A 17,713-nucleotide genomic window follows, 5' to 3' on the forward strand; every position below is an offset into this window, starting at 1 on the left:
AACAAAAAAAGCAAACATTATAGAAAAGTTACCAAATAAATACAAATGCATTTAGCAGAATTTAGTTATTTCTTTTCTACTGTCCTATTAATCATCTCAAGACCTCCGAGATTTATCATGTCCCCAACCCAACAAAATCAGGAACCACTGGATGAAAACTATTAACAGTACGCCAGCTTGGTCTCAGACATCTACAACCAATTGCTATATAATATAATATAATATAATATATAATCATAGTCAGTCACAGAAGCCCTTTTCTGTTCACTACATTTATCTGACAGCTATAGTTACTTGTAAGATTTAACATTACAATTTTCTATTAAGAATATATAATCATAGTCAGTTACAGGAGGCATTTTTCTGTTCAACAATACATTTTGTTGATAATAGTTGTACTTCTTAGTTAAGTAACATTTTGAGTGCAGTACTTATAATGGGGTATTTTTACTTAGTTTTAGTGGTATTTTTACTAAAATAAAAGATCTGAATGCTTTTTCCATCATTGAAAGACGCTGCAATGAACATAGATTGTCATGCTTCTTCAAGATGTTTGAAGAGAATAAAATAATTACAGCATACAGGTCCTGTCAATGGATGCAGTCCCAGTGAAAGTAATACAATCACTTTGATATGCAAAGAAAGGACTTGAAAGCAGCTTTTAGATTCATGTTAGTGATATATGCAGCCAGAGGATATTGGAGGACCTCAAAGCCATGAACACAGCTCACTTAAGGAATTCATTTCGATGCCAACAAGGTGGAACCACGATCCCTAAGTACCCTCACCTTGGTCAGGCAATAATCCAGACAATATATCTTCACAGCTTTCTTTCCTCCCCTTTGCATTGAAGAAAGAAATTATTCCTGCTTATTTCTCATAAGTGACACTGCCCAGCACAACTAATAATTATTCAGGCTCTATGGCTGTCGTGATTGATTGGGATGAGAGTACACTGATCAATTTGCCTGCATATTTCATTTGAAGCTGCAACTCCTCCCATCTCTCAGAGCTTGGCGACTTGAGCTGTGTGAGATCGATACTGCCGTATGGACTTTGAGAATAGATCTAGAACTTTAGTTAAGAACGCGTGCAGCAGGTACATTGAAAAGTTCCAGGATCGACAATGTCAATTGTGGAAGCTGGTGCAGTTAAAATACAGAAGATTCTCTTTTAAATCTAAAATTCAATGTACCGTGGTAAACACAAGAGGATAATGCTCACCTCTCCCAGTGACTGCAGACATTGGGGTCGTCCGGGTTCAGACTCCATACACTAGTGGTCAAGCCCAGAACAAGCAGCAGGGCCAGCAGGGCAACAGATGACCTCATTCTTCACTCTGAGAGGAGGACAGGGAAGAAAGATGGTTGTGCTCTGACTGTAACTTGGATCAGTTCTCATATTGGCCTTTCTAATAAGAATGTATTTGTACTGAGTGGTACATCTCCAATGATTTAATCAGCTTGTGTTTTTGAGATAGGATTATCAAAGCACATACTTGTGCTTGTTTAAAGGATCAGTGTGTAGGATTTAGTGGCATCTAGCAGTGTAGTTGCAGATTACAACTCCCTAGCCTCATCTTTTCATTGATGTGGGAGAAACACATGAAACTCACAAAAAACATGAATGACTCTTTGGTTTGTCTGTCCTGGGCTAGTGTAGAAACATGGTGGTTAAACATGGCGGCCTCTATGGAAGAGGACCTGCTCTCTCTGTAGATAAAAAACGTCTCATTCTAAGGTAACGAAAACACTACGATTGTTATTTTCAGGTGGTAATTCATTAATGAAAACATACCTATTAATATTATATTATATATCTATAAAGAATAGTCTGCGATTTTGGAAAATACACTAATTCGCTTTCTTGCCAAGAATAAGATGAAGAGATTTACATCACTCTCATGTATGAAAGTTGTGGTTATGTGCAAAACTATTTAAAATAGTTGGATAATTAATTAGTGAGCTTTGTTCAGACACAATGCAATGTGAACAAACACAGACTGCACAAATTCAGCGGTCATAGTTTTCAGTTTGTATGCTAAGCTAAACTGTATCTGGGCTGTTGCTTCTTATTGGCCAAGAAATCATGGTATCGATTTACACATCTAACTCTCAACAAGACATAAAATATGTGTATTTCCCCAAAATGTCAAACTATTCCTTTAGAGTAGTTCTACGTGTCTGCTCTTCTTTAACATTTTCTCCGATGCTTTTCTCCTTCAGTAAGACCTTCAAAAAGCACATGTGCTCTGCTCAGTGAGCGGCTGCAGAGATGAAACCTCCCCATGACAGTGACAAAGATGCTGATTTGTTTAGACCAGCAGGTTATTTCATTAGACATATAGGCAGAGGAAGAGTGCATATGATCAAAGGACATGACAGTGATGGATTTGCCACATGTGCAGGTCTTACCCTAGCAAATCGCTACCAAAGAGGATATATGGATGACACATATATGACTGACATGCAACATATTTCATATTTTTGGTTAATGCCTGGATCCCATTAGCCATAACATTACTGTATCTGATCTGTCTAGGAACTCAAACATTATATGGCTTCTTGAGAATAGAAAACTCACACATTGTTGTATTATAATCAACAAACACATGACAATAAATACAAGGAGGCTGACACTGTATCTTTGTAAGTGTAGTATATCTATGCATGTGTTTAAATGCATACATTAGGTTGTGTGTGCCCTGCATGTGCTTCAGTGTGTTATAAGGCATGCGTTCAATATTTCTGAGTGACTGTATCCAATAACACAGGCATTCACATGTTCAGCTAATCTTCTGCATTGATAGCCGCATGTAGCTCACTCACATGTGAAAGAAAATCAATCAGACCTCTACTTCCTCTAAGTAGCAGTTCATCTGAACAGGCAGAGGTTAAAGTCATGTTCATTTCCTTAACAGGATGATTAATCAAGATACACACATGTTAAAGGGTTACAGCTGCTTTCATATTCAGGCCCTTCTCCGAAACAATCCTGTTAAATACTACAGGGACCCTGCTTGATTGACTGACAAGCTTTTATTGCTCCTGTGATTAGACCACCACCCTCAGTCATTTCTCCGAATGGCTTTGGAAAAGTGGAATACCTCATAACTTGTCATGTCACATTTGTCAGACCTCACAAGTTTTAAGTAACACGCCTGCGGGGAGAGGCTGAGAGGTAATAAAATTAGGATTATCCTGAATGAATTCGGGCAAGATAGCCAGAACAAGAAGCCAGAGGCATGTGACCTTAAGCTCACCTAATCTTACAGCCTGTGGTCCCTGGGTGTTTTTTTGTGGATGCTGAGGAGACACTGGAAGCACAAAGTGACAGAAATGCCGCTGTGCCCAGACACACACACTCGCTGGGAGAGGTGATGACAAGTCGCAGATCTGTGGGAGAGAAGAAAAATAATGAGCTTATGATGACACACAGAAGACACATGCTTCCTTGCTTGCTCTCACACGCATGCGCACACACAAACTCATAAATTTCTTATGGGATCAAGAATCTCAACAGGGGTATAGTTCACAAAAGCAGCTCTTGAAAGGCCAATTTACTCTGCACAGCCTCCACATCCGACCACACAGTTTTCATTCCCTGTCCCTCCTACCTGGTATCCACAGACACACAAAGTTACGCACAGGAATAAAAGCCTACATTAACTCAAGAGGGCCTGATACAATGAACTCTTCACACTTCAAACACTACAAGTGGCTTGTCCACAATACAACAAGATCATGTTATCTGTACTCATTAACAAAGCCTACAAAAGGGTTATTGCAATGATAATACAGGCATGAACAGAACATTGATGTGTTTGTCATCTCTTTCATTACACTGCTCTTAATAATTCTTCATGGAGGTCAGAGGGCAGGTTTGAGATTCTTCTGCCCTTCATTTGCTGAATTAAGATGTAAACACAAGCACAACAAAATAACATGGCTGTTTTGTTCTTGGCTAAATAAATAATTCAAACCATTTCCTTTTGCATATAAATGGTTGCTAAGGGGCCTTAGCTGGGTGGACACTGATACCTAAGACTGAAGAATTATTTTAGGTAGACTCATTAAGTCTATTGTACTCAAAAATAAGATCATTTAGAGATCTCTGTTTGGTAATCAGAACTGAATTTAAATTAAGCTGTCTATAGAGGAGCCATCATGTAGCTGGCTAACAAATGCACTACACAAGCACACATTTATCACTACATTAACAATAAGGTTTGAATCATTGGATCAAATTCAGCAGATCTGATAAAATAGACAAAAAAAAATTCCGTACAAACTTAACACTTAACAGAAACCATAGTAAAAGTTAGTTTTTGCATTCTGAGCTCAATTATTGTAATATAAGTTCCAAAATTAAGCCCTATGTGATGACTAATCAGTTTTCTATTTAACTCCTTAAGGAGGCAACTTTTATGCAGGAACAGCCACAAAATGCAAAAGACTGCAGTTGTAAATTTGAATCTGAAATGATATTTTCTTTACAGATTGTCCCTATTGTGCAATATTATCACACAGAGATTTCATACCAAATCTTACCCTGTTAGATCTGGTCACAATCTACCTCCGCTGAGTGCAGCACCGCATGTGTCAGTGGAACAGAATGTGTGAATGTCAAGGACAAGAAACTCCCTGATATTTTGTCATGCCTGAAGAGATCCCTGCCATGTCCTTCAGAGCGTATATCAACATCTGAATGTTTACAAAAAGACTAAATGTATTATACTTTTAATAACGGTTAACTGGGTCTAAGTGAACTTCTGTTCATTGTTGATTCTGCATACAAGAACTGTGAAGAAAAAGAGCACCGCATAGGACAGACAAGTCGGATCAATATGACGCTTATCATTTGGGGCTCTACTGTATGCCTTCTTCCTGTATCTGCCGACATCCACAAAAACAGTTTATTTCTGTTTTGACATCAAACAATGTTCACTTTACACCAACAAAATGTTCTCCAGAGACCTTATTCCCCCTAAATGAATTTCTCTCCTGTTCCTCACCACTTTGATTACTGGGACTACAAAACCCTCAATTGCATTGCTGCTGTATCTGATCCTGCCGACAAACTGCTGAATAGCAGCATCTTTTATGCTACTGATGGAGACACAAGTACAAGAGGCAGGGTGTAGTGTTAAGGTGTAAGGACGTTGTAGTATATGTGAGGATAAGGACTTATTGGTGACCGATGGAAACATTGACATTAATAAGCCTGAGACACCTATGTCCCCAGTACTGCCTACAGCAGAGACATCTGCATGATTAAAGCCACATGTCTTCAGTGTGTGACTTATTAAAGTGCAATGCAATTAACCACACTGTCCCCTGGCTGACCAGCACCTCGACTCATCCATGAATGATGCTCAGCAGGCATGACTGACTGGCACAAGTCAGAAGCTCACCTCCCAAGTATAGATCGCAGCTGCTTCTCCAGCTCATCTTAGTGCTCTATGTGCTCATTTATCACAATGCTCAGCTTTGGCTTGCTTGTGTTAATTTACATCTACATAATGGAAACCAGTCAACGGAAACATCAGTTAGTATTGCAATCTTGTTCTGCAGAAACAGACAGAATGCATGATCAGTTGTGGGCTTCTGTGTGTAACATGTCTTTGCACAATCAGCCATTATTATTCCTCCTCTGAATTCAAGCGGAGGGCTCATACACAATTTTTATGAGAATTCTTCTGGCCACTCAATCTGTTTTGTAATCACTACTGAAGGATTCCCGGAGCAACCTAATTTGGAGTGATCTAAAGGTTACAGGTGTAACCACGCAGCACAGAGTGCCAATGAGATAAGCCCCACTGCTGGCCATCCCTGTCTGCTGCTGGGGGCTGTGAGTCATTAAGAGTCAGGCCTCATTAGAGAGGCCATGGTGTGGTGCATCATAGACACTGCTTCCCCTGGCTTCAGCCACATACCTGAGTGTGTGATGTGGAGAGGACAATGACATGTCAGGGGACGTGCTGCTTCCTGACGAATGGAGCAACGAAAAAGCACAATACTAAATACTGCTGCTACTGACTGCAAAATCTGTATTCAGTCCACTTCTTGGAAAGTGTTTTAAGCATGTTTCAACTGTGCTGAGTGGTGGAAAGTACTGCACTTAAGTACAATTGAGAGGCACTGGTACTTTACAAGAGTATTTATATTCTCTGCAACTTTATATTGACTCTGCACTATTTAAGAGGAACAGTATTTTTCACCACAGTGAATTTAGCTACCCAACAGTTTATTGTTAAATGCTCCAACTTAACTATCTATAATATTAAAGAATTGCTTTATGTATCAATAATCAGATATGTAATGATAATAATACTACAGGATAATTCTGCAAAAGGAACACTTTTAGTACTTCAAGTATATGCTGCCAGTGGTCTTCTATACATTTTTCCTTCTTTGTAAGGTAAGGACCTAAAAACGTCTTCCAACAGACAAAAATCCATTAAACTTTAAGTTATTCTGTGCTGAGGAATCTTGAGTTTTCTAGGTTTCTCTTGATTTCCTGCTCCTCTCTATTTACACATCACTTTAAAGAGACCAAACACGTGAATTGGCATCAAGTGTATTGAAGTCATAAAGCCCGAGAGGGTGTTTGTCGCTGCATTTATGGGAATTTCAGTAATGCTGACAGCATGAAGTGCAGCCAAGGCAGCAATGTCTTATACCTGATCTCAGTAAAAATGCACTCATGGGGACTTTCCTTTTTATTACACTTGAATGATTAGGAATGCCAGCTTGACATGATCCAGCTAAGGATTAACTTCACAATCTCTCAATCTCAGACCAGACACTCTATGACTCTAATACTGCTTAGTTATGTTTATGGACATTAGTGGTTCACCTCATTTGTGAGGACAGAGGATATCGTGAGTTCACATTATTTTATATAATTCCATCCTGCTTCAGCATATGATTTTCTAAGCAGAGAGTGAAGATGGATGGGAAGGACGGAAGACAGATGTACAATATTCATATTATTAGCATGCACAACATTTATATGTATGCAGTTTTCAGTTTCCCAGGAGTGCTGGTGTATTCAGCCACCACATCACTTCACTATACATTGTGCCTCTTGTGATATATTGTAATAAAGACAAGAAAATATACAACAATAGTTGTTTTATTTAAAGACTTCTTGGCGATTTTTTCTCACTTTACGTTGACTTGTTTATGTTTATAAATCTAGTACAGATGCTGATTATAAGTATAACACATCTATCATAATAATAATAATACTAAATACTGTTTTTTTAAAGTAGAGGAGTTTTAGACAGTCCTTCAGACAAAACAGGCAATCTGAAGACCTCATCTTGGGCTTTATGAAATTGTGGTGGGTTTTTTTAACTATTTTTAGACGTTTCATACATCAAACAATTAATTGATGGAGAGAATAGTCAGCAGATTAATCGATGATGATTTTAATTGAAGCCCTAGTGTGTTTTTTAAAAAGACACTTTATAAATTCCAACATTTGAATTCAACAAGCTATAAAATTACAGGGATGGAAATTATTTAGAGGAGTTACATTCTCCTCTGTTAAGTCTTCAAATCTTCTCAACTTGGCTGTGCTGCATTTTGGTGTTTCATCACAAACAGTGTTTCATATCCAACCATTAATGAACTTCGAACCATCCAACCCTCAGCAGACAGCACTGGTAAAGTCATGGGAATTATCAGCAATGAGGAAAATCCTCAGAAGATTTAGAACTGGTAGTTCTTCAGCCGCCGCACTGGACCATCAACAAGCGGTCTCATGAAACTGCTATAACACAATGGCATCAATACAACTTTCATGACTGTGATTTCCACTTTGAGGTTGAGGCACCTGGGAAAATGCTGTGCGTCGTTTAACAGGAGCTTAATTCTGGCCACATGGTTTATTCATGTGGCGACCGCTGATATCACGACTCTCATAAATCACGCAGTGCGGCATGCTGGACGTCCACGCGCCCAGGCAGGGCTCACTAATCTCAACACCATCTTTCATCTGAATAACCTTGCCTTACCGCAGGGCAGGGCCAACACCAGACACAGCCCATTGGAGGGAGGCTCTCCTCATACTTTTATTCCTTTCAGTCTGGGCACAAAGACTTTCTGCAGCCTGTCAGAGCAGACAAACACTGTCCTGTGTGCTCCCAGGCAGGAGTCTGCCCACTCTCAACCACAGGCAATAATGAGAAATTGCTTCATGGACATCAGAGGAACTAATCTAGTCTAACGTTAGCTTTATGAATGTAGAATCAGACACACAAGGGAGAAGAGCAGCAGAGCCAGTCGGGCCATCTGTTCAGAACTGGTTCAAAGAAAGAGCAGAAAATCTGAAACTAATGTGAGTAAACATGATCATCAAATATAGATAGTAGAATAGAGCATATACCAACTTCGCCCTCATTTTCCTCATGGTTTTTCTACCGTCAAACATCATCACTTTTTTTGTAATTAATTGGATTTGGGTTCTTATCCATATAACAGGCACAAAATCTACAGTCATAAACATGTCACCAATTACCAGCTTTAGGCCTACATTTTCTGTAAGAAAACTAATTAGTGAAACAACACCACTTAATGAACCAAAATAACAATGTGCCTGATGTCATATAGCTTTGCCTGCTGCTTAGAATAGTCACTATGTTTCACCCCATGCTTCTAATAACAAACCCCAGGCATCACAATGACAGCCAAATGTGTTGCAATGCCCTCTGCGCTACGTCTGTCCTCTCTCTGCTGGCCTAGCTCTGGCCTCCTGCTGCCTCCAGCAGGAAGCACCAGTCAGGCTCCTTCTTGCAGTAAGGCCCTTCTTCCCAACACAGACAATTAGCCACCCTGTGACTGATTGCGAGTAATGAGAGCTGCTGGAGAACAGTTGGACATCTTATGACAAATTAATGTGTGAATATTAGCCCGTTGAACCTTCTGCTCTCTCCCACCAAGGGAACAAAACTGAACTACTCTAATACTCTGCAGCCCTGGTCAAGGAAGCACAACCACACAACCACGCATACTAAGCAGCCAAGATGGTCACCGCTGTGTTTTTATAAAGTTACAGCCACTACAGAGAGGGGGCCGAACTCAGTGGGTATGGTGTGGACAGAAAAACAAATGAAAAAAGGTGGAGGGAAGAAGGCACTGAGCAGGCAAGTAGGGACGCTAGCTGAGCAGCTCGCCATGAAATGCTGAAACAACAGCACGGCTGCCAGGGCAATTTTACACTCCAATAGTTTCACACCTCAGCCACCAACCCCTTCCAACTCTGAACCTTGTGTCTTCTTTGTGTCTTCATTTATTTTGTGTCAGTGTCCAAGATGTGAGAAGCCAAGCAGTGAGAAACTCGTCCCAAATGTCGCAGGGTAAGCGGTGTGTGAAGCAGACAGGGGGAGCGAGGAAGAGAAAAGCCACTGCGCCTGGGTGCACCTTGCTTTCTCTGCAGACATTCCTCTGAGATCTCATAGGAGGCTTGATTATTTTTTTATTTTTTTTAAGAGTACTGAAGTTCACGTTAGTCTTACACACAATAGAACAACAATAATAATAATACAACAAACATACAATTGTTTACTGATCAGAGTATGTACTGCAGTGGTGGAAGAAGAACATAAAAGTACAAAATTCATGTAAAAATACTCCATTAGATGTAAAAGTCCTGCATTTAAAATCCTACTTAAGTATAAGTAGAGAAATATGATAAGCAAAAGTATCCAATTAAAGTGCTGGTTCTGCTGTAAAATGCCCCTGTAACTGATATATTATTGTGTATGACATAATTAGACTGTAAACACTGAGGGACTACTGGCTATTATTGGGGGGAATGTATCTGTGCAATATTTTGGCATAGGGCATCGTGCATTATTCTCGACATGTATGTTCTGGTTTTTATATATCTGTGTGCGATACTGCATGTTAACTGTAGTTTGATTTTACATTTGTGCTGCTACATCACGGTGTTCTTCTCAATGCCCAAGACAAATTTCTTCTAAAGGAGACAATAAAGGCTAATCTAATCTTAATGCACTTCATTACCTTCCACCACTGATGTACTGTAGTTTTAGTATGTTAACAATTATATTTACAATTACATTCCTCTCTAGATCAATGGTTTACTCCCACTAGTACATTAACCTTCTGGATCACTACTCAATGACTGAAAGAGGAATGACTTACCATCACGATTATCAAATCTGAAAATATGCTTCTGTAGCACGTTAAGCCTGGCCATCGTGCAACCAGGTGATCTCAATTTGGTGAAATGAGAGCTCCATCAACTGGATTTGCATTAAAGATGTATGCCCAATTTTTGCCACCATGACCTTTTAAATGTCCTTGAATCCACTTGAGCAAAATACGCCTACTTAGACTGAATGCATTAAAAAAAATGAACAAAAGAGAGGAGTGCTTGTGACTCTGCTCAGTCTGCCTGATGAATACACAAAGAAAATGCCTATTTTCATCACTGACATGACAGACTTAAATGAAATGAAATGTAACTGATAGAGAATTTGCTTGTATAATCATTAGATACAGAATAAAACTACTGGGCTGAAGAAACAATCTACAGAAATGTATTTGTTATAAATCATCTGCTTAATTAGAGGTTCCTATATCTCTATTTCTCTGTAGTGCATACTAGCATATAACGGTGTCATATATCACAACAGAGTAAATATAACCATGCAATCCAACATACAAAATAAAAGTATTAGCATACAGAGCAATTATATCATATTATATACATAGTTATATGTACCATAATATATAACAATAAATAATACATGCCATATTTAAAATTAATGATATTTGTAGTATAAGTCAGTCCTGTTCTGCTTTTTTATTCATAGCTTGAAAATGGTAGAAAAAGGACATAAGTGTTTATGATTGCACTTCTCTCTCCCATCTCAACCTACACAGCCTTGTGCTGTACATAAAAGTGCTCAAAATAAAAATACTGCCTGATGCTGGGGGGTGCGGAGTATTTGTGCCCTGACCCTCTGCTCTCTGGACAGGTCTGAGTGCAAAAGCATCGCCTGTGAGGGGCCAAAGGAGATGAGACACTCGGCTGGCTGTGTGTATTATTCATGAGTCGCCCCTGTTGAGTGGGCAGTTATTCAGCATCCAAATCCCAGATGTGGTTCAATCTGTGCTCCATTCACTGTCCTGACTGCTGGCCATTGATCACAAGCAAGGTACGCGGGTGCTGAATAAGCGCAGGGGCTTTATGTTATAGGGCTCAAAGCGGCTCACTGATAGCACAAAGATCCATCACTAGACTTTGGAAATGGGCCAGAGTTTGCTCGCTAGAACTGATCGGACAGGCTGAGAAGAGATGCATGTACAACATTTATTAAACAGGAGTAGCACAGCATGTGGCTGAGATTTGGCAGGAATATGTTAAATGTCAGGTATCCATTCAATGCATCAATGGAGATGAGCATATGCAAGAAAGAATCTTTGTTTCTGAATCAAATTTCACTTCAACAGACTCTCAGCTGCACTGTGATTATATGTACACACCCGAAAGAACACACACACACACACACACACACACACACACACACACACACACACACACACGCACACACGCACACACAATACTATGATGAGGTCTCTCTGAAAGGTGCCACAGGCAAGGTATCACACTCTAACAGGCATCACACTATTAATGGACAGTTGAGCACAGTGAATCATTTGTCCACTTAATCATCAATCACACATAGGCAGCCAAATGTGGCATGACCACAAGTCTTCCCCTGTCTGCATTTGCCACGGTGATGATCATCATCAATCATCGATCATGTTGCAGAATTGCTGTATAATAGGAAATGTGAATAATAATTACTATGCCAGCTACCCTACTGAGACATACTGGGCACACTATGGTACTTATTGAAACACCTAAATAATAATCATGTGGCCCCAAGAGTTCGTGTTCAGGGCAGCTTTTCATGTTAATTACATATTTTTCTAAGATCAGTGTTAAAATCGTTCAGGCTTCTCTCAAATTAATTCTACCTTTCAGACCACACACACTGGATTTTTTTTCCTTTTGTTGTATGTAGTGCATGTCATTTCTGATTGAACATTGTTTGATAATAAGGAAACAATCAGCAAAGTTTCAATACATTCAGGACCCATGCCAGGTTCACACAACGGGACGCTTGGAAATGTCTGAGTGATGTTTTTTCATTTATTCACAGTAGCCTCACTCTTTGATCAGAGTAATGAATGATTTTCTACATTTCTTGGGACTTTTATACAACGAATCACATCCGGTTTAACTGATTTTTGCAACATTTTAAAACTCTCTTACTGCCTCTCAATACCTTTTTGATGCTGTCAAATTACAATTAAATGTTAAATTCCAGCATGTTTTTGGAGAAGACCATATTTCCATTCTCTACTTCCGCTCAACAACCTCTGTTCTCAAAAGAAAAGATTTGGTTTCTCTACAGTATAAATAAGTGATTAAATCATTTTTAAACTCCATAGTAATTAGTAATGCTACAACTCAACTGCAAATGTAAATCAGTGAGTAAACTATGTGTAACAAGCATGTGCCTGAGATGGAGAGTGGATTTTTGCTGTCTGAGCCATAATGATGAATAATAGCCTTATCAACAAAGCACAATACATCCCAACACGCTGAGATCTTATCACTGCTCATTTCCTCAGCTCATGTATTTCCTGTATCTCCGGTGGAAAATGTGTCATGTGGTTCCCTGCACTGTAACTGACAGCCTAGTCATGTCAAAAGCCTCACGCTTTATGGCAGCAGTCCTTGCACAAGACAAGAAAGAAAAAAGTGGCAGGTGCAAGCAGATGCATCAGCAGTATTTGCAAAAAGTCACCAGATTCCCACAAGGGACATGCTTGTCATTAAAACAAACAAGAAAAGAACTGATGAGTGCATTAATCAGAGCGCGGCCAAGCATCGATGGTGAGCTGTAGTCCGTGGTGTTCCTCCCCAGGAGCGTTTGCACCTGAGGGAGGGGGGATTAACGCAGCTCCACGCTGGAGCTTCTGTATCTGAAATCTGCCTGAGCTCATCGTTTCTGCTCCCTCGCTAAGAGGCCGTGGCTGGATATCAGGCTCAGGAAATCTATTCCCCTGCAGAGCGTTGGCTGACCGACATCAATGCCGTGCATTGTCGAATTATTAATTAAATGCAAGCAAGCATAATCAGATGCAGACATGGCGAGAGACCTTTGGGACAGCTAACATAGAATTGAAGCTGAATCTAAATTGCAGATTTCTCCTTATTTTCAATGCCAGCTTGCTATGCTTTTTTAGGAACAAAATCTTGCAGCCTTAAAAATTTACCATCACTTTGCACTTACTTAACTTTGTTGTGATGCAAAACACTCACAACCATGCCTTTTCTATACAATCCAGATGCACAAAAAAAAGGTAATGCATTACAAAACGGATGTAAACAAGCCAGTGTCTGTCAGATAATGCTGTTTAGGCTACATAAATATGTTTATACAGACAAAATGTGGGTGTATGCTATGTTGTATTATATTTTCATTGCCTCTGCACAGACGTGCAAAATGTAAATGCCACAGCTTTCAAAAGTAAAGCAAAGTTCAGGTCCTGCCTCCATATATTTCATTAACTTTTGTTAATGTAGTTGCTATGGCTCCAGGGTATTTACTCAATGCTCAATGCACTTTTGCTGAAATAATAAGATCTATCAGTCAGCGCAAAGCAAAAATAGCTTAATTTGCAGAATAAAGGTCATTGGAGCTGTTACTTTTGAGAGGCCTTGACAGAGAACAGTGTTCAAAACCACAAACTCTAGAAGAAACTCTGCCTTGAAATATTACAGTACTGAGCTCTCACATGTAGTTCTCAGAATCTGTGTCAAGTTTATAACGCTGAGCTGACGATTATGATTTGCCCTTCTGAACCGGACCCAATACACTCATTATCCTACAGCATACTGTATGTACTGCACACCCTGATACGCTGCTGGAGACTGTTCACACTGCCAACAACACATCTGGCCTGTGGGGGGAAAACTGTTTCTCAGCAAATGTGCTGATGGGTGTTTGCAAATCTTTTAATTCACATGTGATTAGGAAATGATTGAGCTTGCATGGGTCCAAACCAGCAGCTTATCAAGTGTGCATATTGAATAATGAAAGAATGAAATAGTGTCCTCTAAATCAAACAGAAATGTAAATTGCACTAACACAATATCTAATATATTCTTTTATTGTTTAATCTACATTACGAATTGGTATTACTACAAAAATCTAATTCCTGCCATGAAAAGCAATTTCTCCCTGCTTGCCAATAGAACGCGTCCTTGTGAAGTGAGAAAGCTGTCAGCCTTCCACAGCCATGCTCCTTCATTAATCAGCACTAATTAAATGTATTGATTGAGCCAAACATCAGGATTTCCAGTTGAAAGGGTTTACTAGACTGTAAAGTGCACATAACAAAAAAACTACCAAATGCACAAGCCACTTGTGTGCCCTTGAGGGATCCGCCGCTTTAGAAGAGCTCCGAAAATGAGACAAAGATGTCTCTGCTCACTTCTCATTAAATAACGTCAGAATTCATGGCGTCTCTGTGGCAAATGCCGTCCTTGGCTCTTCTGAGAGCTGAAGTCACTGAAGCTGAACTGAGTATCAATTTGTTTTCTGGCAGCATGACCTCTCATTGCTGGAAAAAAGTTGCATGAAATCACAGCTTGAACCAACCCTAACGCTGGAGAACCACCAGATGGTATACAACAACAACCTACAGATCACAAGCTTTAATTAATGGCCACTTTATTAGAGGGGAAAATAACTTTAAAGCTCACTGAACATGTTACAATATTTGTACATAAGTGCACACCAGGCAGACTGAGGTCCAATAAAAAATGACTATATATTAATTTTTAAAAATATTTTTGAATAAAAAATAAAAATCTGAATAAATGTGCATTATAATTTGATGAAATGACATCCTAAACTCATTGGCCAGATAATGCTGAAGGAAAAGACCATGCATCTCCAGATCTGGTTATTTCAAATGTATCAGATAAACCTAACTAAGAAAATGATCCTACTCCTTAATAAGCTAAACAAACAATTTAAGCTGTAACATGCATGATCACGAAGCAGAAAACAATGTTTATGCTCAAGGAAAGTTGACATTTTGGAAATATAATTTTCACAGGACAGCAACAAAATATAAAAAATTAATATGTGGATTTAGTCAACTTGTTTGCCAGCCTAAATTACAATGACATGGAAGTCACAAACACAAGAAAATAAAAACATTAGAGATGCTAATCCTCATTTTCTCTTATTCTGGGTAAGATGGTCCAAAAATACCAACTGGCTTTGTTGCTTCAGTCGATTAGAAGTAGTTATGACTTTGAAACTATCATCATCTAACTTTTTAATACAAAAGCAAACAGTAATTGTAAGTTAAAAATGTGTGTTTGCATGATGATGAATTATTTATTTGTGCACGTGCACGTGCATGTGCATGTGCTGTGTTTCTGTAGTTATGAGGTGGAAAAGAATGAAGGATGTTAAAACTGGGAAGTGATTGAAGCCTGTAAATGTGTAGCCATTATATATCCCCCAAAAAACAAGAAGTAGAAAAATACAATCATCAAACAACAAGAAAATCTCCATTTTCGAAAACATGCTCTTAGTATAGACAAAGTGTCAGTCTCAGGGTCAAAAGAAAACCTGTATTGTTGTAGTGCCAAGGTACATTTATGATAAATGACTGTATGACAAATTGCTGTAATGCGGAGAACCGATACACAGCGTGGGCTACAACGTATGCAGCTCCAACAGGGCGAAACAACAGCAGCTACTGTAGGGTCTGGTTATTTCAAATGACAGTGTGTGTGTGTGCGTGTGTGTGTGTGTGTGTGTGTGTGTGTGTGAGAGAGAGAGAGAGAGAGAGAGAGAGAGAGAGAGAGAGAGAGAGAGAGAGAGAGAGAGAGCCTGTGTGTGTGCTCACCTAATGTATCTGCCACTGATTTGATAAAAAATCATTGATTTTGCAAAAAGGCTTCTTGGTCTGTTTAGTTTTGCACAAAGGAAATCAACAGCAGTAATGATTCCATTATTAAACCATGGTGCAGATCTGCTCATTGACTAATAGACTAATGCAAGTTTAATCAGCTGCTTTAGCTTGCACTCTGTTGTCATCTAGTGGCTCGAAAATGATATAACATAGGCTACTGCATGGGATGTTCATTCTAGACAGAATCAAATCGTTCCTCGCAGCTGCTGGATTCACTCCTCATCCTTGACTTTGAAGGACACAAAATCATCTTAAAATCCTCATCGAGAAATTGATCTTAGACTGAGAAAGACCATGTGACATTGAAGCGTCACTTAAAGCAATGTTAATCTTAAAATGTAACATTTTAACATGGAGATGAACAAAGAAATGAAAGATGATCAGCTAGACTCACCAGTGTAAACTTGTATTGAAGCACTTCAAAGCAACTGCTTATGCATCCTGTAACACACTTCTACATCATTAGCATTCACTGCAATACAAAACGCTTTAAAATGTCTTTAAACTAATAGTTTCCCTGGCTGATCATGCAAGCTACGAGGCATGTTAAAAAAAAAACAATACATGGCTGCAGTGGATTATAAAACTCTCCGGAATGATACAGCCCTTTTCTTTGGCACAGCACGCACATTTCCATGGGATAGACTCGCCAATAGCCTAATTAAATAGAAAGCACAATTTGTCACATCAAGCAGCCAACAGCAGCGCTTTCTAAATGCCAGCAGACTGCGCCCCAAGTTACTGCGGGCCGCTTCAACAACACAAACAAAAATACAACAAAAAAGCAATTTATCTCTTCTAACAAACATCTGCAGAGCTGTTAATCACCACACATATTGTCGATGGTTGTTGACATGCCTGCAGCAGTATCATTTGCATCCTCTTCCGAATCAATCAAACACCCCGCTTTTTTTTTTTTCTCTTCCTTCGGTTTTCGGGAAAATGCATTTGAACTCACCCTTCAGGAGATTTGAGAAGTTTTCGCCCTCAGTGAAACAGAAATCAGCGGGTCCACGGCGCAACACGGTCTTCCATCTTTGGATCAGCGAGAAAACTCAAAACAGTTGCAGGTAGGTTAGAGCAGGTAGTTTCTGGGAGTTCACACCGGCATGTTTTCAACGCACAGCGGAGCGCAGAAGTCAGGTGTTGTGAGAGGAACCACCGCTGCTTCCTCCCTCTTCTCTCTCCTCTACTTCACTGGGTGAAGCGCGGCCCACTTTAAACTCTGCTGACGTCATGGGCGCTGATGCTGATGCTGCATGCCCACCCCCCACCCACCATTATCATCAAGCCCTACACCTCTACACACACACACTCACAAACACAAACACAATATCACCTTAAACATAGTACTACAGTTATGGTATTGTTGTACATTCCTACAACAATTTGTGATTTATTACTCAACTCGGAGATACCACCTTTAATGGGGAAGCAACCCGTTCAAGGTGTCTAAAATCCAAAGACAGGGTCTCTTTTATAATTCTATAAAAGATTACATGTCTTCTCTTCCTATACATGGCTGCAGCATTCAAACCTTTATGAAGAGAAAGTGGGTAAATTGCCCGGAACGGCATAATTATTATAATTGGATCCTATATGTTTCTGCAAGGGTGAACACTTCAGTTCTCCTCTGAACCAGGAGAAAAAAGATCAAGTAAGAT

The 17,713-nt window shown here is 39.5% G+C and overlaps 1 protein-coding gene across 8 annotated transcripts in view; it reads right to left on the minus strand.

Annotated features, from left to right (window-relative positions):
* The window catches only part of megf11 (multiple EGF-like-domains 11), a 68,280-nt gene extending 51,064 nt beyond the window's left edge, over nt 1-17,216 (minus strand). For all 8 annotated transcript variants that reach the window (XM_051382798.1, XM_051382794.1, XM_051382793.1 and 5 more), the window contains exons 1-3: nt 17,008-17,216; nt 3,263-3,395; nt 1,225-1,339 (exon numbers count right to left, since the gene is read on the minus strand). In XM_051382798.1, the coding sequence (XP_051238758.1) occupies nt 1,225-1,331 (107 nt within the window). In that variant the 5' untranslated portion in view covers nt 1,332-1,339; nt 3,263-3,395; nt 17,008-17,216. The remainder of the gene's footprint in view (nt 1-1,224; nt 1,340-3,262; nt 3,396-17,007) is intronic.
* Nucleotides 17,217-17,713: the final 497 nt, after the last annotated feature.

The sequence above is a fragment of the Dicentrarchus labrax genome, unplaced genomic scaffold (assembly GCF_905237075.1).
Source record: "Dicentrarchus labrax unplaced genomic scaffold, dlabrax2021, whole genome shotgun sequence".
Taxonomy (NCBI): domain Eukaryota; kingdom Metazoa; phylum Chordata; class Actinopteri; family Moronidae; genus Dicentrarchus; species Dicentrarchus labrax.